We start from the raw sequence: 27,034 nt of genomic DNA on the forward strand, positions 1-27,034 counted from the left end.
ACAGCAATCAACATTAACGATAGTACAAATGTTTTGAAACCAAATAAGTTGAATAATCGTTTCAATCCTATGGAAGCAAAGAATCTTTTTAGTCGAACTTTAGTTAACTTAAGGGGTAAAACCACTCTAGAGGCAGAAAAAAGACCTAAATTTGACAATTTATTTTGGGAGTATGACAAACGGAATAGAATTTCTTTTCAGAGGGTTTATTTAACACATATTGAAGTACGAAAAACAATTTTTTTTATTGTCATTTTCATACAAAATGGCGGCGACAGAGCCCGTCGTCGAAAACAGCTTTTTTGAAAACACCGCCACGGGAGGACGGATTTCTCGGCATGTATGAGTCCTGGAACAAAAAACAAAAAAAATTTATAATCTACAATTTATAATATACAATTGGCTTTGGAAGTACGTAAGATTTTTTTTTTAAATCAATTTTTGTGGAAATGGTGCACTTTTTAAGAAATGAATCAATTTTTTGCCCTAAAAATGAGCATTAAATTGTTTATAAAAAAAAAAGTTTACATTCAATCAAAAAACGGCTACGTACTTCCAAAGAGAATATTGTTGTGAAGCTACTGTAAAAATTTCAAATCGATCCATGCAATAGTCTCCGAGAAATCCGTCCTCCCAGTTTGAAAAAAGTGGTTTCGAGAAAAACGCGTTTAAAGTTTTATGAACACTTTAATCCTTGAAATTTTTGTTTACCTCTAATCTGCGATGCCTGCACCATACATTTGGCCAACCAGGTCGATGTTCGCCTCCTCTTCCTTCCTAGATGCTTTTAGTATTTTAGTAAGTAACAGGTAAACTTATTATTTCGAAAGGTAAAAGTAGTACAAAAGCGATGAATCACAGCGCGCCGCGTGAGTGCTCAGCGCGCGCTCTGAGGCGCTGCGGCAAAATCGATAATTGAACCTTTTAAAATTTGTTTTCCACTATAAATCAAATGGCATATTGTTTTTATGACCCTAAAGTATCGTTTAAGCAAAAAAAAAAAATATCGATTTTTTGAAAATCCTAGAGTGGTTTTACCCCTTAACAGGCAACTGTTATATGATCAGCAGTGAGAGATTTGCAATAGAAATATCTGCATTTGAACCTACAGTTATTAATACATTCAAAACGCTTCCAAGTAGATCATATGGTAGTTATATAAATTATGATTAATTTGAACACACAAATGTGCATCTTAATAATGCATTTGTAATATTTATTTATATTTAATTTTTTAGACGTAAAAACTAGAATATGGGATTTTCATATCAATGATTATAACAGTTTGATGCAGAAATTGATGAATCATGAGTCTAACATATCTGTCGCAGGAATACCACAGAATATTCTCCAGATAATTTGATAATACTAATGCAAAGTCTAATACAATAACTATAAAAAAGCATAGATTTTAGAAACATTCTTATTTCAGATATTCAAAAAAAGATTAAAGGCAGAGCAAGAAAATATACTTGAACAGGATCTATCAAAAATAGATGAAACATTAATAAGCAGTTTAATGCCGTTTAAACAAGAAGGCATTTGGTAAATTTTCTTTGTGGCAATTATATATTTAAATATATATTTTATATATATATATATATATATATATATCTTTATTGAAACATGTAATATTTTATTCCAGCTTTGGCATATCAAAAGGTGGTCGTTGCATGATTGCAGATGATATGGGTTTAGGAAAAACTATACAAGCATTAGGTATAGCACATTACTTTCAAGAAAGCTGGCCACTTTTAATTGTAGTTCCTTCATCAGTTAGGTAAATGTTCTGTAATGAATAGATATGCAATGAAGATAATGAAAAGATATTGATATTATAAAGATACTTCTCATTTAGATATCAGTGGTCTGAAGCAATATATCGATTCCTACCATCTATACCTATGCATTACGTTCATCATTTTGCAAGTACAAAGGATTGTATTGGAGATGATAAAATTACTATAATTTCGTATGATTTATTAGTGCGAGCTGTAAAAACTGTAGAGAAACATGTATGGATTTGTTATTCTGGTATGTTATATTTAATCGTTATATCAATAACACAAATGCTGCTAGTATTTCATTTTATGAATATATCATAGGATGAATCTCATGCGTTGAAGAGCAATAAGACTGCAAGATTTCAAGCTGCTCACGAAATGTCAAACGAATTACAAAAGTGGAAGATTACGGGTTTGGACAGGCATAATACTCTACTGGAATATTATAGAGAGTCCAGTTTCGCAAGACTTAAAGCAATACGGTATGTACATACTATGTACATATGTATATAGTACACTTAAATATTTTTTCAAAATATGTTAACAATCTGTTTCAACAATTTTCACTTTGACTTTATAGCAATTATGTTACGAATTTATTTGAAAAAAAGAGAAAGTGCCTTTTGTATGCTCATCATCAGATTGTTTTGGATGCCATTTGCAAAGTTGCTGAATCTAAGGGGATACAGTAAGTGCTTAATAATTGTAAATCTATAATTTATGTTCTCATATAAACTTATTGAAAGGTTTAATTCTTTTATAATTCTTTCTTTTATTTATCTATAGTATATTATAATGATGTGAATTTCCACAGATATATAAGAATAGATGGCAAAACTAGTCCGGAGCAAAGAAAACACCAAGTTGATAGATTTCAGGAATGCGATAATTGCTTAGCAGCAGTTTTATCAATTACTGCTGCAAATGCAGGCATTACATTAATGCAGGCATTACATTATATACTATGTCTTTCAGAAAGTTTTTCTTTTATAAGTGTTAAAAGTAATTGTGATATATATATATGTTTTTTATTTTTTAAGCAAAAGCTTATACTAATATATATACAATAATCTGTATTAAAAGAAGTTTTTATTTATAATATATACAGATTTGCGTTTTATTAATGCAGGCATTATAATTGTAGCCTAGCATGTTTTTATATTTTGAATATTATTAACATTTTTAATTTGATGCGAGTCAAATATAAAACACTTCTAAGATAAAAAAAGTACAAATGTATAATTAAAAATTAAATATTACAATATACAATATATTTATCTTGTAATGTATATAGAATATAATTTTCCTCTCCTATTATTTGAATTAAGTACACCTGTATACAGCACAGAAAAATACTGATATAAAACTTGTATTTGTTAACTGCAATAAAAAAAGTATCATTATAAAAGATTATAATTAAATCCACATGCATTTTTTTTTATATTTACAAAATATATAAAGTCCATATCAAAAAATTATTAGACGCATAGTTGATGACAATTTTTTTTTTTTTTTTTTTTTTTTTTTTTTAGTGCGAGGAGGGGAAAAATGTGCAATGCCCGTAGGCTGGGTAGTGTGAGGCTCTCTCTATTGAGCATACCCACTAAAAAACCCCTCTTTGGCGACCACTCCTTGATCGTATCACTCAACAACCCGAGATCCTGCATTTTTACCGAGACGAGTTTCATGACAAGTCGTTCTCCTGTCAAAGATCATAATCCTAAAAAAATGCAGATTAAATATATAATAAATCAAATTAAATGTGTATTAACTAACAGATTATTATAGGCTTAATAAAATAATATTTAAATTATTGTTCATTAAATTATATCATTAAATATATTATATTTAATATATTATTAATTTATTATTACCATATTTCCTTTGAAGCAGAATAAATTGAGTGAAACACACACACATATTTTTTTAATTCTCAAAATATGTACGAATGATGCGCTCGCGAACATCATTTCCAGTTTCCAAGTTCATTTCATTTATATCTCTTATTGGAATTTCCTGGTCTATTTCATCGTAATACAATTGTGGTAATGGAAGCCGCCAATGAACTGCGATATTATGCAAAACACATGCAGCATTAACTATTCGGGCTGAAATAAATTATGTTAATATAATTTAATTATAATAGATATTTATGGTCGGTTCTTTTATTAAGACCGTCTTAAATACAATCTTAAGATGTCATAAACCAATCGCAGAGTATTAGCGTCTTAATAAGACATTACTTAAAACGGTCTTGAAATTGGAACGGGGATTATGAATATCGATCTATCTATATAATATAACATAAATATATACATCTGCATGTATACATATATATATATATATATTCAATTTATATTTTACCTGCAACTTCTGGAGCATAATGCAAAGCCCTTTCTTTCCTGAGACATCGCCATCTCCCCTTTAAAACACCTATACATCGCTCCACAGAGCACCGAGCCCGGACATGATGTTGCGTGTATCTTGCGGACGGTGTTCCCTCTGGCTCATGGAGTTTAGGTGTCATCAAATATGGGAGCAACGGATATGCACTGTCACCTAGAAAAAGCATACTGTTTAAAATATGCTACTTAAAGACATTTTCAAAGCTGAAACAAGTAAAAACAAATTATCAACTAAAAAGTATAGTTACCTAAAAGCCAGGCATCTCTTCGTCCTGCAGCGTACATCTCTTCCAAATGGTTAGATACAAGAGATGCTCTCCAAACCCTTGCGTCATGCGTTCTTCCATCATGAGCACTATTGACTGTCAAAATTCTGCCTTCATAATCAGATACCTGTAAATTGAAAAATTTCTTAATAATTACATATATTTTAAATATTTTTAAAAGTATAGAATTACTACAATTATATTAATCAAGTTATACGTACAATAAGTACATTCAATGAATGGTATAACTTCCGGTTGATATAAAGATGTTCCCTTTCTGCACTTGGTGGAACAATTGCTACATGTGTTCCATCAACAGCTCCGATAACACCAGGAAATTCTGTATGTCTCCAGTAACTGTAAAATTTAAAAAAAATTTATATTATATTTAAGATAAAGTTATTTTAGAAAAATAAATTTATGATCTTACCTTTCTTTAATACGTTGAACATCATCTTCGATGGGAAACTTGATCCATCGGTCCATTAATACATTTAATGCATTAACGACATTGCGAAGAACCTTGGAAATTGTTGGTTGACTAATACAAGTCAAATAGTCTTGACCAACTCACTTTTGGTATGACCCAGCCGCTATAAAATTTAATGCACATAACACCTGAAACATAAAATTAGCATAAAAAATTAACAGAACTGATCGAGTCTATTTATATTGAGTCTATTACAACTATATAACATATAATTCATACTTGTAATTCCACAGGAACTGCATGGCGTCTTCTTGGAGCAGGCAGTAGAGGACGTAATTCTTAAATAAGCATCCAGACCGCTTCTCTGGATAATCTGTAGAAATGTAAAAATTTACTTATAATAGATTATACTGACTCGTGTGTATATTATTTAAAATTGTTCCAAAACATAAAATTGCTCCAAAACATAAAGTTGCTCCAAAACAATATGTGAAAAACATTCTAAGAAGTTATATTATTATTTAATATTATAATTATATATATATTTTTTAAATTATATAATATATAATATTTTATAAAAAAAACCTATTTTAATTTTTTATATTAAACAATATCAGGTTATGTTTTTTAAAATATTTTATTTATATATAGTCACTCACCTATAAATACTCCTAAATTCGTTTTCTGGCAATGCAAATGGGATCTGAGGCATCTCGTAGTCTCCTACGGATCCTCAGCATCGCATTTTCCCGATGGCGCATCATTAACATCACTGCTAACATTTCCATTTTGCTCGATATTGTAACTCTCATCTCACTTTTTCACTATTTCACTTCAAAATTTCGTGTCGAGCCCGCTCACGCGAACAATCTCGTATTTTCACGAGGTGAGATCAACCGTAATTGGGTGAGTTACTCACTTTCGTCATTTTCACCCAATCCGAGAACCGTAATAGACCCCCAGGGCATCGATCATGAACTTTCACGTGAAATTTTTCACTTTTCATTTTTCCTTTTCACTTTTCATTTTTTACTTTTCCCTTTTCATTTTTCACTTATCCAGATTTCTCGTGAAACTTTTCACGCATGGCGATTATGTATACATATAACTTGGATGCGCGGAAAGCATACACATAACCTGTTTTCCAGCTAGTCATTTGTGTCGCTATAATTATAAGTTTACAAATAAAAAAATATTGACAAACATGAATGTGACAATGAAACAAAAGGAAGCTTTATTAAATTCTTTAAAACGCAATCCCGAATTAGTGACGGGTAGAGTAGATAGGAAATGCGAAAGTCGACTAAAATTGGTTTAAAATAATATATGTAACGTTTAAAATAATATATGTATCATATAAATTGTTAAAAAGTAAATAATTATTTAAGAAATAATAATTATTAAAAACATTTTTAGGCTAAATTGTGGGATGAAATTGCACAAGGTATTAATTCAATTCTCGATGGTCCTCAAAAAAGTGGGAAAGAATGGGCAAAGGTTATATAATATTATTTGTATTATTTAGTTTTATTACATTAAATAACAAATTTATTTATTATAAAAAGTAAATTTGTTATTATACTTTTATAGACATGGAAAGATATGAAGAGTTATATTTTAAAGAAAGAAGCAAAGAGACGCAGTTACGTTCAAGGAACTGGTGGTGGTCCACCTCCTAAAATAGCTTTCTCTCCTTTTGAAGACGAAATATTACAATTGTTGACACCGGAAGCAGCCGGACTAGAAAACATTCCAGAAGGTGGAATTTATACAGAAGAAAATCCTATTTCAGAAGACATACAAGTAGAAAATATTGAAGCGGAACAAGACATGCAAAATAACATGATCGTTGAAGAAAATAATATAAACGAAGGGAACTCTGAAAATATACCACCATACAATACAGAAAAAAGAGGAAAAGTTAATACACCAAAAATAAATAATACAACACGAGGTAATCTATGTTATAAAAATTTTCTTATATATATTAATATATGTATGTATCTTACTAAAAAAAAATCTTATAATAAATTCTAATTTAATAAATATTAACTTTAAATTTTAGGAAATTCAATGCAAAAAATATCGCATGAAATGTTAGAATTACAAGAAATAAAAGTAAAATTAAAGAAAAAGGAAGTAAAACTGAAAATTAAGAAATTAAAAGTACAAAAAAATATTTTATCCGAGCTAATAGAAATAAAAACAGCATTGCAATCATGGGCTGCAACTGAGGCTTTATAAAAAACATAAAATACTTTAATAAGATTCCAATATATAGATAAGAACTTGAATATTATTTTGCAATATTAGTTGATTATTGGTTCGCACATATTGATATATAGTTTATAAATAAAATATTAATTTAATTTTGAGTTACTTATATTTTTTTTTTATTTCTTTGTTTTATTTTTATTTTATTGATTATGTTCTGATTACACATAAATAAAATGTGATATTAGTTTAAATAAATATGTGTGATATTAGTTTTAAATAAATAAATATGTGTGATACTATTTTAAGTTTTTATTCTGTGATATTATAAAATAATAAAATAGAATAAAATAGTGCTTATGTAAAATATCTTTGGATTATTGCTTCTCGCACTACATTTCCTCTTGCACGCATTTCTCTTGCATGCATGTCATCTACTTCAAAATGTTCCTCTTCAAAATCTTCTCTATATATTTCAACATCTGGAACGTTATGATGTTTGGCATTGTTATGCAGTACACAAGCCGCATTTACTATAAGTGCTGAAATAAAGATAATAAATTTCTACAGTAATTGTAAAGATATTCTCTTATATATAAATTATGAACAAATTACCTGCAAATTCTGGAGAATAATGTAAACCTCTTTCTTTACGTAAACATCTCCAGCGCCCTTTCAATACTCCTATTGTTCTCTCTACAGAGCATCGCGCTCTAGCATGAGCATCTGTATATAACGCTCCTGGAGATCTTGGTGGTTGATTTAATTTTGGCGTTATTAAAAAAGGTAACAATGAATATCCGGAATCTCCTAAAAAAGAAAACATATGTTCAAAAATTAAGAAATATATACTTACATAATAAACACAAATCTTATGATAGTAAAAAATTTGTGAAAAATTATATAAACTCTATATGTATACGTGTGTGTGTGTGTATTGATGGAGAAGCCTTACCCAACAACCATACATTTCTCCTTCCATTTTCATACTGGTCTAACATGTGTCTCGATAACCGACATGAATTCCAAACTCTGGCATCATGTGTCCGACCTCCATGATTTGCTATCACTGCTAATATTATCCCATAATCACAAACCTAAAATGTAAAATTAATAAAAAGAATTAAAAAAAGAAATTTTTTATATAAATCGGTAATAGATAGGCTATTCGAGCCGTACGCGGATGTCGATGCGTCGATTCCAACGAAATTTTTAATATTTCTATTTATCACAATAATCTTTAATTCGACTAGATTTCTATTTATATAAATCTTAAGTAAACAAGAAAATTGTGTGCGGCTTTGCTCTGCTCTCTATTATAAAAGATTTCACAGTTTAAATAATATATTAGATAATTGGAAGATTTATAGATTATTACATTGGAGTTGTATAGATGTTTCCAATTTTTTTTTATCTTATATATTATTAAAATTGTATGTTTCCGTGCTGCAATGTTATGTCGCTTCTTGTTGTAGTTCATTTTATATTAATTTCATTTAATTAAATTTTTACTTACTATCATGACATTTAAAGAATGATATAGTTTTCGGTTTATATATAAATGTTCTCTTCTCTTATCAGGTGGCCAAATCGCAATATGTGTTCCATCAATGGCTCCTATTACGTTTGGGAAATTGGCATTAATCCAGAATCTGTAATATAATTATATATTTTAATGTTTATAATATAAAACATTTTTAAAATTATAAATACTCTTAACAAAAATCGGATAACAAAAAAATTAAAAACTTTTTTAATCTTTACTAAATGAAAAAATAAGTTTAATAATATATTAATTTAATAGTTTAAATTGAAAATAGATTGTAAGCTAACTGTTGTTGGATTGCTTCAATTTCATTAGCTTGCACAGGAAATTTTATCCATTGTGGCATTATGGCATTTATCGCATTTACTATTTCATGTATTGCTCCACTAATAGATGCCTGGCACATACAGCTTAAAAAATCTTGTCCAACTCTTCTTTGATAGGATCTTAAGCTTATAAAACTTAACGTTGCTAAAACCTTTACAATTAAAAAAAAATATTTAATATATAATTATAATAATTTAACAAATTATTATTTGCAACATATAACTATATATATATATATATATATATATATATATATATATATATATATATATGTCCAGAGGCAGTTTTCAGGACATTTTTATACTACCTGATTTTATTATCTTATATTACGCAGAGCATTAATAGATACCTATATATATCTCTCTTTTATTTTTATATGCTGTATTTTCTTTGGCCAATTTAGTTATATATGGATGGGCAGTTTTCCGGATTTTCTTTTATTTTGTATATATTACGCTACAAACGGTACAGAATCACTTTCCATCAATAGAAATACATTTAGGAAATAGAATCTAATAATTTTAATTATAAGAAATTGCGTTTAATATTTATCAAAGGCAAAATATAATAATGTACTGAAATATGCCCTTTTGTAACTATACAACTTTATATAAAGCCGCGGTTTCCAGGACATAATAATATTTTTGATATTTATTGTTATACAATAGAAATATCTGTAACTTTTTTAATAATAGTAATAATCATTATTCAATTTCAAAAATTACATTGCAAGAGATTCAGTTATTTAATACTAAATCTATTGAAAGTTATTATATAATGTTCCGAAAACTGCCACTATATATAGTATGTGGCAGCTTTGAGGACCGAAAAATCATTGACAATGTCTGTGTTTGGAACACTAACAATAAGCGTAATATGAAGACAAATAGTTACTTAAATAATTAATATTTGATAATTTAAGGAATTTCTCTTTATATAATTGTTATATATCTGCCACATGTATCTGTAACAGTCAATTGCGGTACCTGGGTCTATTTACTAGAGATTATGAAGTTATTAGTGAAAGTAAAAGTTGTTAGATTACCAAACATTAATTTCGGTCATTTATTTAATTGTCTTAATATTATTCTTAACTTTTAAGGCATTGACTATGATTTATCTAAAGACCTCAAAACTGCCACATTATCATACAATGGCAGTCTCCGGGACATAATTATTTTCAATACATAAGTATAATAAGATGTATAATATTACATAATCGAATCATACACATGTGATTTTAGAAAATGAATAATGACTATTAATATAGTTGTATAAATAGTTATTGTATATATAAAAAAATAGTTATTAAAGGATGTTAGGTTAGGTATAGACATCAACAATAACAATAAATATCAGTTCAATCTATTTTATTGGTAGTGCAATTATGAAAGTGTAAAAAATATAATGTGCAATTCGTTTTGGAGTTGTATTCCAGCTGCTATGTTCGATTTTTATGTGTCAACATTCATTATTGGGGTTTATATTAGTCAGTTTTGCGAACGGTTTGTTTTATACGAAATTAAAGTTATATTAATTATTATATTAATGATAAAAGAATATCAATTGCAAATTATATGAATGATGGTAATGTGTATTGTATATGTATGTACGAATTAGAAGTTGTAACAATAATATTTTTACTTTTACGAATGATTTAATGTTATAAATATATATAATGTGTCAATTAAATATTACATTTAACAACTAGACTTTTCTTAAAAATAAATGACTTGTTTTTAATGTATATCTGACCATATGTGGACCTGAAAACATCTAAAATTTTCAAGATAAGCACATTTTTATACAAATAAATGTTGCCATTGTATACATATAGCTATATATTAAATTTACAATGCATACTTGCATATTATGTTCTTTACACTTTCATAATTTAAATTAAGTTAATTTAAATTAAGCAAATTTATGATACTTGTTACTATTGATTTATGTTACTATTAATTTATACGTAACATCGTTTTAATAATTAATAGCATTATTCTATTTCGAAAGTTACAATGCAACAGACTCAGTCTTTATTATTAGATCTATTGAAAATAGTAATGTTCCAGAAGTTGCCATTGTATAGAATGTTGCAGTTTTAAGGATTGATAAGAATCAGAAAGAGCATAGTTGATGTCTGCGTTTTAGAACAATTATTTAATTGTAAGTAATTAATGTCGAAATTAACTATTAATTTGCCAGTTTGGACGAGAGAAAAGGAGTTATTAGTAGTAATACTATGAGAGTTCTAACCCATGGGGCTCCGAGGGGGGTGCGGGGCGCGGGGGGTTCTCCGCGGCGAGGGGTATGACGTCACGCGGGGCGGGGGTATCTCGGGGGCGCGGAGGCTGACGTCACGCGGGTGGAGGGGGATGTTTCGACAAAGGAGGGGGGGGGTCTAAGCATGTTCGGCAACTGATTATCTTTGTGATTTATGGCTACCCGAAGCCATAAAACTGTTTTTCATTTTATGGACATTTTATCATTAGGAAAGGAATGAAGATTTTAGGGCCGACGCTGCGACGAACATGTCAAACGTTATTTATAGGGGTGCAAATGTAAAAGCGTTGACGTTCGGCAGCTTTGTACCCTCGCGGAAAATCGGTCGTAAACGAGAGCGAAACATTTTCCTAAATATCTTTTAAGGAAGAATTGCGATAATTTTGAGAGGGATGGGGTTGAAGCTTATGGAGAGAGAGTCTGTCTCCACATCAAAAAGTCTCGAACAGTCGCCGAGCGAAGTGAGTGTAAAAAAATAGTGAAAAAAATGACTGGAGGTTTTCTGCGCCGTACGCTCCCCGAAATAGTAAGTTGTACAATTTATTTAAAACTATTGTACAGAATATTGCAATATGTTTAGATATATATTAAATATTCATATTTTTCAGATGATCTATAACATTGTGCAAAATTTACGGTCGCAACACGTGGTGGAGCAAGGTTTAACTGAACGAGAGTGGGTGAGAATGCTGAGGTGGGAACATCGACAAATGTTTGCAGAAATGTGGTGCGAAACTGCAGAGGCGCGGGAAATGGATACCAATAACAGTTGGCTATGGGAGAACATGTATGCTCTTCGGGAACTGTTTGGCCTAGAGCCATATCCACCAGAACCTGTGGTGGAAAATTGGAACTAGTAAGTATTTCTTTTTAATTATAAATTATTAAAATAATTAATAAAAATTTTCTGTTATGCAGGAGTCCCCGCCCAGCCGTCGCCTCCGCTTCTCACAGCACCTAGCATTCAGCTGCCTCACCGCCTCGCATCCACAATCGTCGGCTTTACCATAGCCACCTCCATCACCGACAATTTTTATATATTATGATATTCATTTATATTTTCATCTTTATATTTTCATCTTTATATTCTTATCTTTATATTCATTTATATATATTTTTTAAAATTTTATATCCATTTTATATTCACATTTATATATTCACATTTATATACATTTATATCCATTTTATATTCACATTTATATATTCACATTTATATACATTTATATCCATTTATATTCTTTTAAACACACACACACACACACACACACACACACACAAATGTATAATACACATTTATTCATAATTAAAAATAATTAATATTAAATTAATATATTCATTTTAAAAATTCCTCTTCTTTTCCTTCACTGCGTCATCTCTCGCATGCGCCTCTCGCTATCTCTGTCTCTCGCGTTCACCTCGCGCTCTCTCTTTCTCTCCTAAGCGCTATCTCTAGCAGTCCCTAACCTCGCGTCATCTCTCTCTCTCTCTCTCTCTCTCTCTCTCTCCTCGCCGCAACATCTCTCTCCTTCACGTTCGCCTCACACCCTCTCTTTCTCTCGCGTTCACCTCGCGCTCTCTCTTTCTCTCCTAAGCGCTACCTCTCTCGCAGTCCCTAGCCTCTCGGTCCCTAGCCTCGCGATCCCTAGCCTCTCAGTCCCTAGTCTCGCGATCCCTAGCCTCTCAGTCTCTAGCGTCACGTTCCCCCTTCCCCGCATGACGTCATCCCCCACAAAGACCGTGCAACGAGCTACGTATGAGAGCTGGGACTGGTTACGGGTGGGAGAAAGATGGAGAATGGAAATGCATGCAAAGAAATTACGTCATAATTTAGACTTAAAAACTCTTTATTCTTCTTATAAATATTTTTTTTCTTACATATTATGGACTAAAAACTAAAGCTGCCAGCTCGCAATCGATGAGCTGATGCTTGTTGAAGGCGTCGCTAGCGCGTATTACATTTGATACTTCTTTAGGATTCGTTACATTGGACGCGATATTTGAAAATTGCGTAAACTTGATATCGACTGTATTGGTAATTTTAACCAATCGGTCAAAAGTTACATCAATGCAAGGATCGAGATCGAACATACGGTGTAACGTCGATTCGATCATCATCATGCATACATTTGAAGATTCAAGACTTATTAACTTGGCGTCGTTAATCGTACGAACTCGCACTGTTAACGGTCCAACGCTTATAAAACTGTAGGCATCTTTAAAATCGTTTCGAAGCAGATTCTGAATATTGTGACGTTGCTCGTAGAGTCCTTTCCACGCTTCGAGAGATAGTATCAGTTCCTTTCCTCGATGATCTCCTATGGCGATTTCCACGTAACTCGGTGGATCCACTTTGATACCAATTTCGAGGAATTTAAATTCCGTAGCTGTCAATGCGTATCGTCTGCCTAGTATACGAACCGCACGACGCTCCAATGAAATGCTGTAAAAATGAAATAAGTTTGAAAATAATACAATTTGTAAAAAAAAAAAAAAAAAAAAAAAAAAAAGATAGAAAGAAGTTAAACTTACTCGTCACATTTATTCTCAAACGATGGAGTGTCATCACGACTCGGGACGTAATTATTCACAGGTCTGCCGGAGCCACTGCTTCTTTTAGCGTAGTACATATTTCCAGATTTTAAAAGTGAACCACCAGTATGAACGGTTAACGCTACACTGATCGTATAAAATTAAGAATATACGTGACGCTTATTTTTAAAAGTAGTGGGGTAAATGTGGTGGGAGATTCTAGAATACTATTGGCGCTATGAAATTTAGGAGAAGGGGAAACGGCACTCGGATAAAAAGAATTCTTAGAAACGATTCGTGAGGAAAGGATTGGGGAAGGGGAATAAGAGATAAAACACATTAATGTTTAAATATTTTATTTTTCCAAATCTTGCAATTCTTTCTGGCGTTGCGACCACCAGTTAAATATTTTGAATACATTTTGTAATGCGCAATTCTTAACATGTTTTCCACATCGCATAGTGTTTTTAACATCTAGATTATTTAGAGACTCAATATCGTCGTAATCAGCATCCAAGGTCTCAATAATGAAACCGTTTCCCGCATCATCCAATATATCGGCTAACCATTCTCGCTTCTCAAGTCCTTTTACATATACGAGAATGGATTCTTCTTCTTCTTCATGTGGTCCACCAACGATAGCTGTTGTAATCAAACGCTGAGCCATGCTGTATGGAACGTTTCCATCTTCCCATTGCAATCCATGATGATTTCGAGTCAACCATGAGGCTTGGTGTCTCTCCGATTTTATGAGCACACCCCATGGTACAGGACATGCGAAAAAATAATGTGACAAAATAAATCCTCTTCTCAGGATTGCCGCTTCCTTTACAATGAATTGTTTATTGAGGATAAACCCCTGTAGATCCACAAACGTTGGTACGGACATGACGAGATCTCTCTCTTCGATGTATCAGTTAAAAAGAAGAATGGCAACTATCTCATAACACTTTGATTTATATTCTGCTATGCTTCCCCCTCTCTCTAAATTGTTGGTGCGTTTAAGTGATTTTGCGCACAACGTTGGTCAACGGGTTGTACTGGATCACGCGATCATGTATGATGAGACAGTACGCAGTGGTATTCATCGGCACATTCTCCTTACACTCGAATTCCAATCTCACATCCACGGTTGCGCTCTTGACCGATTCGTTTTGTCGAGAACAATCGATGATCACGAACGGACCGTTACGTAGAAACATTGAGACGGTGAGACTCGGCTCGAGATACTCGTATCCATAATAGTTCTTGCAGAAACGCGCATACGTATCGTACAGAATCGACCATCTGTTTTTATCGAAATCCAGATTCATATCGTCGTACGGATAACATTCCGAGTTCAGATAGAGTTTCACATTGGTCATCTTGCAATCGTCGAATCGACTCATATCCTCAGACATGATGTTTTTCCGAACTGTCTGCAGAGCGAAGATAACATATCGTGGCTTCTCCAGCTGAGTCGCTGTCTTAATGGCCCATGAATGCTTGGTTGTACGCTGCAATAGCGGATACTCATACAGATCCCACGAGCGAAAACCCATGCTGAGGTAATGTCCGCTTTCCAGAGCGCGCAGCATCGACAGCTTCTTAATCTCGCTCAACAACACATGCGGCATTTGCCATTGTATCTTGAATATGTTGATCACAGGCTCCAGCGTCGAATCTCCAATCAGACAATTGTTGTCGTTGCGCGATCGTATTAAGATTAACTCATGACGAGCGTTCATCACCACTCGTCTGTAATCCTCGCAAAATCACAATAACATGTAGAGCGGCACACAAAAATTGAAGTTTCCATTCGCAGTAGTCGGATCAGTCCAGCCGGCGTTTCTCATAATCACGCTTCTATCGGATGATATCGTTACATAGTTTTTGAGCAAACTTGTTATTCCCACGTTTCTATTGCGATCAATCTCCACGCCATCGAGTTCGTATCGAATCTCATCGAACATGAATGCGACACAATTATTTCCCAGTATCACAGCAGATCCTTCGGCTGGTTTATTTATCTTTAGTTCTCCCTCGATGTATAGGAAACTTTCATACGGCAACGTATACAGATCCTGTTGTTGTATGGGTATTCTTATCTCATCACTGTGTCCGAATGTTGTGTTAGCGAACGGGTTGTACGTGTGAGTCTCGATCTTGACGATGCGATCGTCGAAGATTGGCTCGTCTCCAATGTTGAGGATGTCGGTCATTGTTCAGATGTTTCGCACCGCGAATCCCAAAGATTGTAAAAACGCAACGTTTGATGCGTTCAGTTTCTTTTTCTTACTGCAACCGGATGATTGGATATTAGTGAATGTCGACGTTGTTGTTGTTGTCGCTGGCTCCGTAAAGATTGTGTTATCTCTCGTATCTTTCGATCCGTTCAACACGAGCATCTCATACGCCACACACGTACGTTATCGCTGTCGTCGTCGTACGTGCAATCTAATGGTGATCTCTTCTCCTCGAAAATCGAGCAATCGTCTGTCCTGGTCGACAACGCGTAACGTTAAATCCGTAATGCTCCGCACGATGATCGGCAGGTAAATGATGTGCGCCGAATGTTTCCGATATCTTATATCCTGGTGGTACCCTCGGTGAAAATTCATGTATCGTATGAACGAGTTTGCCGTTGCTGTACGCGCCCGCGGTCACATTACATTCTACGCGGATAATGTTCACGTTGATAATATTAATCGGCATGTCCGACTTATACCATTTTCGCGGCTGCAGTATACGGTTCGAGAATCCCAGCAGCGATCCAATGTTGTTAGGCTTGCTAAAATTCATTCTGTAGGCGCATTTGATCTCGCCCCTCATCGTATTATAATTAGCGCGGAGCACTATCGGATATTCTCCATCTTCAAAGTCACCGTCGTCATTCGTCCGAATATGCGTGGTGTCAGCGTGTTTTTTATCATCGTCATGAATAGCGTGTCGCGGACGTTTTCGTAAAATTGCATGTTTCAAAAACTCATGTATCGCTTGCAGCTCGTACGATCCCTCGGGAATCGTAATTTCCGCGTCATCTTTGCCAAAGTAAAATTTATTATTCGAGGAATTCACGTTCGATATCGTGTGATAAGTCTCAAAATCCGCTAGACCTAGCTCGTATTCATCGTCGCTCAAATCTACGGCGGGAAAGTAGTTTGCCGCGAGAACACTACTCTTCCCGGTCAGTGTGAATGTCATAGACATATCGGCAAAACTGTTTAACGAATACTGAGTTAAATAGCGCAATGCCAGTCTTTAAATTCACATGCATCGACCGCTCGGAGAAACTGTAAGCACAATTGTCCACAGATGCTTTGATTGTAAGTTTGAACAGGTGTGTAATTGTATTGTATCTTTGTCACATTTAAATATCGCACCAATTCATTCGGCGGTCGAAGATTGCCGAAACTGTCAAAATATATAGCGCGATCCCCCCTCTTTGCATACGCTACCCAATGAGTACCCGATCCTTTAGCGTTATCCAAATTTACGATGCCGCTCTCGTTTCGATATATACCACCGATCGGTAATGAATCACGCATGAAAACACCTCTAAAATACGGAATGTGCATACGTTTTGCCAGTTGTAGCAATTGTATGTTGGTAGTTACGCCCTGTGGCATTTTTAGCGTCTCTTTGACGTTTTTTTTTCCCCTTTTTTCTCGTTGAAACTCCTCGTCCGCGTTTGTATGCAGCGAGATACAATCCGTGACCTTCCATGGCGCGATTGTGACGTAGCATCTCTTGCAACTGACGTTGTGCGGCTTTTCCGTCGTTCACCATCTTTGCTACACCAGCCGCTCCACCGACCAGAGATCCGAGCGCGCCCAACATTGGTAGAATCGGCAATACACCCCCACGTTTCGCTACCGGAAGTATTCGCTTCTTCGCCATCTTTTTCTTCGTCTTCGTCTTTGTCGTCTTCAGGTCCATACCGAACTTCGTCTTGGCTTTATTCGCTGCCCAGACAGCTGTGGCGGCGGCTCTCTCACCGAGAGTCGAATCTCTCGCAATGATGCGAGTTTGCGCTTCCTTGGCGAGTATCCTATCTGCCGCGTGTCTCTCGATGAGATCGTTGCTTCGAGAGTACGCTATATCGTGTTCACGGCACGCTGCGTCCAATGGGTTGATACCTCGATCGCCTCTGGCTAATCGCTTTTGTAGTCGCGTGCAGAACTGATAGCCGGGGATATGGAATTCGATCGGAAGTGCGTTTATCGCGAGATTTAATAGGCCTCTACCTATTTTCGTTGACATTCGCTGCAATCCTTTATCATCGGCGCTGGACCGTCGATGTGCGTCTGCTGCCACGGTCGATTGTAATGTTCGAAACAGCGGCGATAAGTTTGAACCTCCAAATCCGCCTTTATATGTTCCGGAAGCTTGTCCCACACGCAGTGGACGTAATTGCCACACATTCGCAATAAAACTGTTTTCGACACAAATTGTAGCTGTTCGGCGCTCAAATTACAAATATCGTAAGGACTTGATAGCAAGACAAACATTTTTTCGTTACTGAGCGATTCGTGGTTCCGCGCAGCTATAAATAGGCAAGCGTTCGATTCAATCGGGGAGTGGGAAAATGAGATTCGTGCGACAACCTTTCGCGATACGCGTGACGAATTACGACGCCAGATTACGATCGATGGGGGACAACGCGGAGATGCGTAGGCACGGTACGATACTGCCGACTACTATACGCGCGATCGTTTGCGGCCCCTCGAATTGCGGTAAAACTAACGTGTTGATTAATTTGATAGAAAGCCCGCACGGCGTCCGCTTTGAAAACGTGTACGTGTAATCAATGTCACTGCAACAGCCAAAATATCAGTATCTGGAGAATTTGTTGACGTCGATCGATGAAATCGGCTATTTTACATTCTCCAATAACAGTGACGTCATTCCACCGAGCGAAGCATGTCCAAACTCGATTTTCGTTTTCGATGACGTGGCGTGTGACAAACAAAATACGATAAGAGAATACTTTTCAATGGGACGCCACTCGAACGTCGACTGCTTCTATCTCTGTCAGACATACGCAAGAATACCGAAACATCTTATACGCGACAACGCAAACCTGCTAATCTTGTTTAAACAGGACGGTACCAACTTGAAACATGTGTACAATGATCACGTGAATACTGACATGTCATACGAGGATTTCAGTGAATTATGTCGTACTTGTTGGCAGCAAAAGTATGGATTTCTAGTGATAGATAAGGATAGTTCGCTTACGAACGGCCGATACAGAAACGGATTTAACGTGTTCGCGATACCGCAAAACAATTAGTCGTTGCCGATGTTCTGTCGAGAGAGGTGAAACACGAGCGTTCGACACTCTACCGACATGGCTGAGAACGATAATATTCGCGAACGTGAAAAGATAGCGAAGGAGATTGCGAAAACGAGTGAAGCAATCCGCAAGAAACATCGCGCTTTGAAGACCGGTAAGATCGATGACGATATCGCGGTCAAGACCCATTTTAGACCTATTATTGAGCCGCTACAAAAGATTGTCGACAACTCGATCGCGGTGAAAAACGAGCCGGAAAGTACCGCAAAGATTAAAATCTTACCCATCAAGCGGTACAAGGAGGAGGAGGAGGAAGAGGAGGAAGAGGAGAAGGATGATGCGACACCGAAAAAGAGGAAACGGTCAAACCCGAATCGCTCATCGACACCGCGTACATCGAATGCTTTATTGGATGAACCGATGATAAGCTCTACACCGTTCGCGACAACGAGAATCGTACAACCTATGATACCCGAAACACTCGCAAACGAAAATGTTTTCGAAACCTCGGGCAGCACGCTCGAAACATCGTTTGTTCGAAACACATTACAAACGCTGGAAGGTCAAGAAATGTTGCGAAAGCACTTGGGACCACTGGGACAAGAGTACATGAGCACTCTCCTCGGTGGCGACAAAGAAAGGAAAATCGATCACGTGTACGGTGTCTATTTCGACAAGGATGAAATGCGTCTCGGTAACAAACGATTCGACATTGACAAATATGACTCTATAATTATAGATGAAGTGAGGTACATTGGTACACCAGGATTATACGAATTGATCTTCAAGAGAATTCCCGATGATGACATTTACACGGAGGATGATATGCGTAAATACAAGAGTATATTATTGGCGACGAACGCGCATAAACGCAATTATGACACACAAGGCCAATTACGAAGCAACAGGGGATACAAGTACAAACATATAATCGCACCATTGATATCGATTGAAAAGAAAAAATCTGGAAAGGGAGTATTCATGCCTCACGCGATGGCACTAACCGACAATAAGATCGATTACATACACTGGGATGACCCCAACGAGCTAGTGGATCGGGTACGATTGCTGGACGCTTCGCGCCAAGCTGGCCACAACGCTCACGACAATGAGATCCTGTCGATCATCGAGGAACTTCGCGAAGCAGGCATTATTATAAATTGAATGGTGTCTCGACAAATCTAATCAGTCGATCAGCGTCACTCATCGGTGGAAAAAAAAAATGCCTATCAACAAATTTGGATTATTCGAACCAAGAAATGATGCAACCGGCACAAGCGGTTCTTGGGATAGATTGGTGAAAAGTTATGTGCATGGAAACGCTCTGTGTCGCGTCGTTACGGACTATGACGCAAGGTCGAGGAAGATTCGTCGTGTAGCGCAACCTGAGGCTGACACCGATGCCGTCAACAAACTGTATGTGGAATCCTGCGTTAAAAGATTGATGAATCAACAGAAAGAATCAGATGAGAAGCTGACTTCGTTCGAGAAGGATGTGCGGGCAATACAGATTGTGATAAACGAACTTCAACGCGCGGCTAACGTTAACTCAGAAACGGCTATCAACCTGAATGAGCAGCAGTGAACGGGTTAGGAGCGGCTATCGAACGGTTATCGAACATCTACGAAGGGTTATCGAACGGCTACGAACAATTATCGAACAGCTACGAAGGATTATCGAACTACTATCTAACTACAATGAGTGGTAGTGAACGGCCTAGCAACAGCTGCGAACGAGGCTATGAACGGCCTAGCAACAGCGAACGAGGCTACCAACAACTCAAGCAGGGCTGCGAACGAGGCTACGAACAAGTCTTTAAAGGCTACATGCAAGGCTACAAACAACTCAAGCAGGGCTGCGAACGGGTCAGTAACGGCTGCGAACGGGTCAGGAAAGGCTACGAACGGGTTAGAAACGACTGTGAACAAGGCAGCGAACGAATCAAGAACGATTTTCGAATGGGTCAAGAACGGAAGTAAACAACACAAGAACGGCTCAAGAACGGCTCAAGAACGGGTCAGGAACGGCTCAAGAACGGGTTAGGAACGGCTACGAACGGGTCAGGAACGGCTCAAGAACGGGTCAGGAACGGCTACGAACGGCTCAAGAACGGGTCAGGAACGGCTACGAACGGGTCAGGAACGGCTACGAACGGGTCAGGAACGGCTCAAGAACGGGTCAGGAACGGCTCAAGAACGGGTCAGGAACGGCTATTGAAGAACGACAAACGAAAATGAATCATAAAATGAGCGACAAACGGCGATCGAGAAAAACCGACGAAGCGATGAAACAACATAGTTTGGAGAAACGGCAGTTGGTGAACGAACTGCACGCGCCGGCAAGGAAAAATTTTCCCCGAAGACACGTCATAGTGCGGGGATACGATGACATGTGGCAAGCTGACATCGTCGAGATGCGTCCGTACTCTCGTTTCAACAGAGGTTACCACTACATACTCACCGTCATCGATGTGTTGAGCAAGTACGCGTGGGCCATACCACTCAAGAGTAAAGCTGGAAGCGAGACGGCTGACGCTATCGCCGAGATAATTCGAGATAGCAAGAGATGCCCGAGAAACATGCAAACCGATATGGGGAAAGAATTTTTTAACGCCGACGTGCAACGGCTTATACGGAAACATAACATCAATCACTATTCTACATATTCGGTATTGAAGGCATCGGTTGTGGAGCGATTCAATCGCACGCTGAAGAACGACATGTGGAAGATGTTTACGCTGAACGGAACTTACAAGTGGATCGACGCGTTGGCGGAACTCGTATCGGATTACAACGCGCGCAAGCATCGAACGATCGGCATGCGACCCGTCGACGTCACCCCCGCGATCGCTGATAAACTTTTAAAAACGGTATATAGTAACATAAAGATTGCCGTTCCGGCAAAGTTCAAAGTAGGTGACCCGGTACGCGTTAGCAAGTACAAGAAACTTTTTGAGAAGGGTTACACACCAAATTGGACAACCGAAGTGTTTAAAATTGTTAAAGTGCAGCGTACTAATCCCGTAACCTATCTACTCGAGGACTATCGCAAAACATCTGTCGCTGGAGCGTTTTACGAGCACGAGTTGCATAGCGCGAATTATCCGGACGTATATCTCGTAGAGAAAGTACTGCGCAGGAGGGGTGACGAGGTTTACGTAAAATGGCTGGGATTTGACAATTCGCACAACTCTTGGATACATAAGGACAATGCAATTTAATTCATACAAATTGTATTTATTAATTACTCAAAAATTAAAAAATATATAATGTGTACAACAAATAAAAGTATTTGAAATATTACAATATACATGAAATATGTGAAATACAAAATCTTTATTAATACATCCTTTCCGTTCCAATATATGAAATACATACACATATGTTACATAACATATCGCACATACATTATATTACATTATATTACATTATATTTTATAAGGGTATCTGATAATGTCCCCATGGTAATGTGTCGGTCGAATCAGGTATGATATACCGCTTATCGTCGTACGGACTTAGAGCAATTTTTGTCTCGCAGATGGTGTATACTTCATGCAATTTCGACGTAATACATGACTGACTACGTGTCATTTCAATCTCGTCGTTCAGGCACCGCGTATTATCGTCGAATGTTATCGTTCTCGCGACAACGTTACTTTTGACACCTTTAACCTTTTTTGTATCTTTCTTACCATCTACTCGCAAAGCGTACATTTTTGCTCTAAGTCCTACAAATTCAGTCATTATCGCGCCATTATTTTCATCCTTCATTAGACCTGGCACCTTTTTATTCACAAGCGGTATACTGTACGCGTTGTCAATTGGATAATCGCTCGTATTGAATCTAGCGATATCGCGTTTCATATTTTCATACACGTCTTCGCATTTAATATGATATATTAAACTATCTGTATCGGTGTACATTACCCGACATCTGTCACGATAGAGCGGTGACATGTACTCGTGATGAAATTCGTACAGACACACTTTCGATATGTCGAGTATACACATACCAACATAGATTGGTTTGTTAAATTTTACTTCTAGTTTACGTAATTCTACGGCAATTAAATTTTCTGAAAAGACGCTCCTGCTATGGAAATTTGGTTTCGCTATCATCGCCTCTGCACCGTATCGTCCGTCCCACTTTGTCAATAATTTTACATCTACATGATTACGCACATTTTCCATCGTTTTGCCAAATACCGCGTTGTTCATCAATTTGTACAAATTTTTCTCAAAATCATTTTTCGCTTGTGTTCTAAATTTTGTATTTAGTTCAATGTAATCGCGGAGCCATGCGGATTGAGTGAATTGTAATACGCGATGTATTTTTGTAACGCGAAGACCGTGACGCGTGCACTGCTGCAGGTTGCGGTAGTGTATGACGTAACGCTTCTTATCATATAGCGTTGCGAGAAGCTTATCTTCCCGCTTGCCGGGCGGTTTGTCACGTGTCGGGCAAAACGGTAGGTCAGTGTGCATGTCGTGAAGATGTTGCGGATATTCTAAATCTACTTCGAGGATATAGCCTGTAGGTGAATCGAGCGCTATTGACGAGATGTCAAAGTTAGATACATCGTCGACCCATCGAAAATCGGCATAAGGCAGTGGTTGACACATTGCCCATCCATACAAATTATTTACATCTAAATACATAAGGTACGACGATGGTTTCGACGGATCATATGACTGCATGTACTTGTTATTAGCATGCGCGTATCTTCCTGAACATTGACTTAGACCGCCGCGTATACCCCGTTCAATAAACATAACCATATCGATATCGGTAAGCAGTTCGAAATTTACGCATGTATGTTTTAACATGGCGTCCCATGTATACCCAGGAAGAGTATAATAATACGTAGGGTCGAGTCCGTAACTCGCGATGCAAGTGTCGCGAAAGTTTTCAAATATATCTGCCAACAACAAGACATCAGTTTTTAAGTACAGATCGCTGTATTCACCCAAGGTTTGAATGGAGAACTGCTGCCACACGTTGACGGCGTGTGCGTAGTCGCTCTTGGATACAGTGTCACTGGTTAAAGAACTGTAAAACGATTCGCGTGGTGGTAAACGCGTGTCCTGCAGCCTGTCCACGCAGTCAATGTACTCGTACGGAAAGACACCTTTTCGCGTTAATAATTCAAAATTGTTAGCGGATAATGCGGAAAAATTGGAACGCAAAATTTTTAACTTATCCTTATTCAAAAAAGATGCCAATTTGTCAAGACTAGCATTGAGAAATTTGTATGAATCGATGAATCGTAATTTCATGCAAGCTTTCCGATCTTTATCGTCGTCGGTACTATTGACAGTCTTCGTAAATGAAATGTATTTTTCTTTTGTTATTGGAAGCACATCTACGCGTCCTTCATACGCGGTAGCTATTTCTTTTATGATAAAATGTGCGTCATAGCCGGATAGATTATGGAAAACTACAGGAATGACATAAGAGTCTTTGTAGTTTAGATTACAGTTTGAGTGCGCGGGACCCCTGTATCGCCCGGTCAGATGACAATGATCGCGTACGCGTGTATCATCCGGCGCAAACGGTTTTTCGCAAATGTGACATTGCGTGACGCTATGAAATTTTTCCCATTCATCTTGCGTTAATTTTGTCATGTGGACATTATCAGACAAAATACCCTTTACGCGATGCGCTAAATTTTTAAGTTCTTCGGCGAACCATGAAACGCAATCGATACTACGGCGAGAATTATACGCGGATAACGAGTTGTCGTACGAACATTGCACGTAATACCCAACGCTAAATACCTCGTGATGTTGGGAGTATGACGCATGTTCCGGCGTCTTCTTCAGCACACACTCCAAGTCGGCGTACACCACGAAGGGAAATCGCTCCTTTCTGTTGTAGTTGTCGAAGTCGAGCCACTTGTCTTTATCGCTTGGTAATCGGATAGCGCAGTCGTTCATTTCTCGACAGTCCGCAATGTGAGCCTCCAATTTTTCGCTCAAATTAAAGAAGTGCAAGCATCTGTGAAAAAAAAATTACAATTTTATTTACAATTTTATTTAAAATTATTATATAGTTTGCAATAAATATACATACCGATCGCAGATATATTTTTGACCATTGTGTTTGCTCAGTTGCGTGCTGACAAGCCGAGATAGATTTTTTATATACGCGAAATGCCCAACGCTGTCGTCCTCCTCCACATACAGCATATTTACATGTTTTTCTCTCTTCCGATCGGTGAGCTGTATCGGAAGAATAGATAATTCCTTCTTCCTCTCAATGCCGTAGACGTTGATTGAGATGTTATTTGCCAGTTCAAACTTTTTAATTTGGTTCAACGTCATCGGAAACTCAATGTTTTGTAAATTTAGCACTGTCGTATAGTGTGGATATGACGATGTTCTCTCACTATATTTTGCAACTGGATGCAGAGCGGCCACCACTGACCATGCGAAACATGCATTGTCCGTTGATCGCACGTTCACCACCGCTCTCTTTGTCACAATTTCTCGCGGTAAGTTTAGATAACACCCCGCGCGCATAGGATTGCACTTGTTGACGTTGACCGTAAGATCAAGGATTCGTGACAATGCCCATCCGCTATCACGTTCCTGAAACTCTTCGAGAGACGCCAATGTGGATTCGATGACATGCCGCTCATACCACTCGTGTAAATCGGACGTGCGAAAGAGTTCATAATTTCGCGTGTTAATGCTTTTGTTGGAGCGCTTATCACCTGTCACAAATTCACCGTTGAACACGGTATTTACTTTTGCACAGTTGTGTATTTTTATAACATCTTGCACTTGCTCGAGTACTACACTACTAGCGTCTTCCAAAAATTGTCGCGGTTCGATATAGTCTGCGTTAATCACCGCACCTGTCAGTATCCGATTTTCGAACGCGGTATCAATCTCTCGCCAAACGAGTCTTCCCGTGTTATTATCGCCACTGTAATTACCGCCACTGTAATTACCACCACTGGGTATAAACTGTCTCTGCAATCGAGTCTTTGCACCCTCGAGTCGCGCGATTCTAGCAACCAAAGATTGTCTATATCCAATGGAGAGTCGCGGACGCTTGACACGACTGCGTTCTTCGAGCAGTTTGATAAAGTCCTCGCAGCGCAGCGCCCATTCAAAATATTCGCCCAAGGTGGTGATTTGATGGGACCGCTCCAACAGGTCGCGTTCGTTCTGCTCGATGTTTTCCATTATTTCTTTTATTCACTATTATACCACTAACACTTCTAATACAAGAAAGTAACCACTAAACTTTTTTCACCGCTGCATCTATGCGCTTTCAAATCGTACTATGGTTTGACGCGCTCTCATCCTCCTTATATATATTTCACCTAATTCTATCTTCTTTTCTAACATTTGGCGTATCTCAAAAGATAGTTTCCCGAGATATCGGTTTTATGGATAGAGGAGTAAGGACACAAGCTGCCGAACGTTGGCGCCGATACGTTGCATTCTTCCTTAAAAAATATTAAGAAAAATGTTTCGCTCTCGTTTTTATGTGAGATTTTCCGCGAGGGTACAAAGCTGCCGAACGTCAACGCAAATAGGTAGAGGCCTATTAAATCACGTTTAGACATGTTCGTCGCAGCGTCGGCCCTAAAATCTTCATTCCTTTCCTAATGATAAAATGTCTATAAAATGAAAAACATAGTTTTAATGGATTCTAGAACGCTCCGTTGACGAGCAGCCGGACATCGGCGCTTCCGTAATAAAATTATATTAACGAGGGTACAAAATTGTTAATCATTGGCGCTTGTTCTATACCTTTTTGGGGAAAATGTCTAAGAACCCTCATAAAAAAGTCGTAAAGATACCATCTACAAATATTGCACTCAGAAAACTCCCCCTCTTTTGTCGAAACATCCCCCTCCACCCGCGTGACGTCAGCCCCCGCGCCTACGAGATACCCCCGCCCCGCGTGACGTCATACCCCTCGCCGCGGAGAACCCCCCGCGCCCCGCACCCCCCT

At 37.1% G+C, this 27,034-nt stretch overlaps 1 protein-coding gene, 1 long non-coding RNA gene and 1 pseudogene across 2 annotated transcripts; 2 read left to right on the top strand and 1 right to left on the bottom strand.

Annotated features, from left to right (window-relative positions):
* LOC145934185 (SNF2 related chromatin remodeling annealing helicase 1-like) lies at positions 1-3,349 on the top strand (annotated as a pseudogene).
* A 2,834-nt stretch (positions 3,350-6,183) lies between these two features.
* On the top strand, positions 6,184-6,580 carry LOC145933350 (uncharacterized). Its single transcript, XR_014424845.1, has 3 exons — positions 6,184-6,197; positions 6,302-6,382; positions 6,476-6,580. It is a non-coding gene; the product is annotated as an uncharacterized LOC145933350 (long non-coding RNA).
* An 18,731-nt stretch (positions 6,581-25,311) lies between these two features.
* On the bottom strand, positions 25,312-26,256 carry LOC145934186 (uncharacterized; the record flags this gene model as incomplete). Its single annotated transcript, XM_083034560.1, has 1 exon — positions 25,312-26,256. A coding segment is annotated over exon 1 (945 nt), but the record flags the coding sequence as incomplete, so codon positions are not given.
* Between the last annotated feature and the right edge of the window lie 778 nt (positions 26,257-27,034).

This window comes from Prenolepis imparis, unplaced genomic scaffold, assembly GCF_030444845.1.
Source record: "Prenolepis imparis isolate NDT839.2.m4 unplaced genomic scaffold, iyPreImpa1.0 SCAF_3, whole genome shotgun sequence".
Lineage (NCBI taxonomy): Eukaryota > Metazoa > Arthropoda > Insecta > Hymenoptera > Formicidae > Prenolepis > Prenolepis imparis.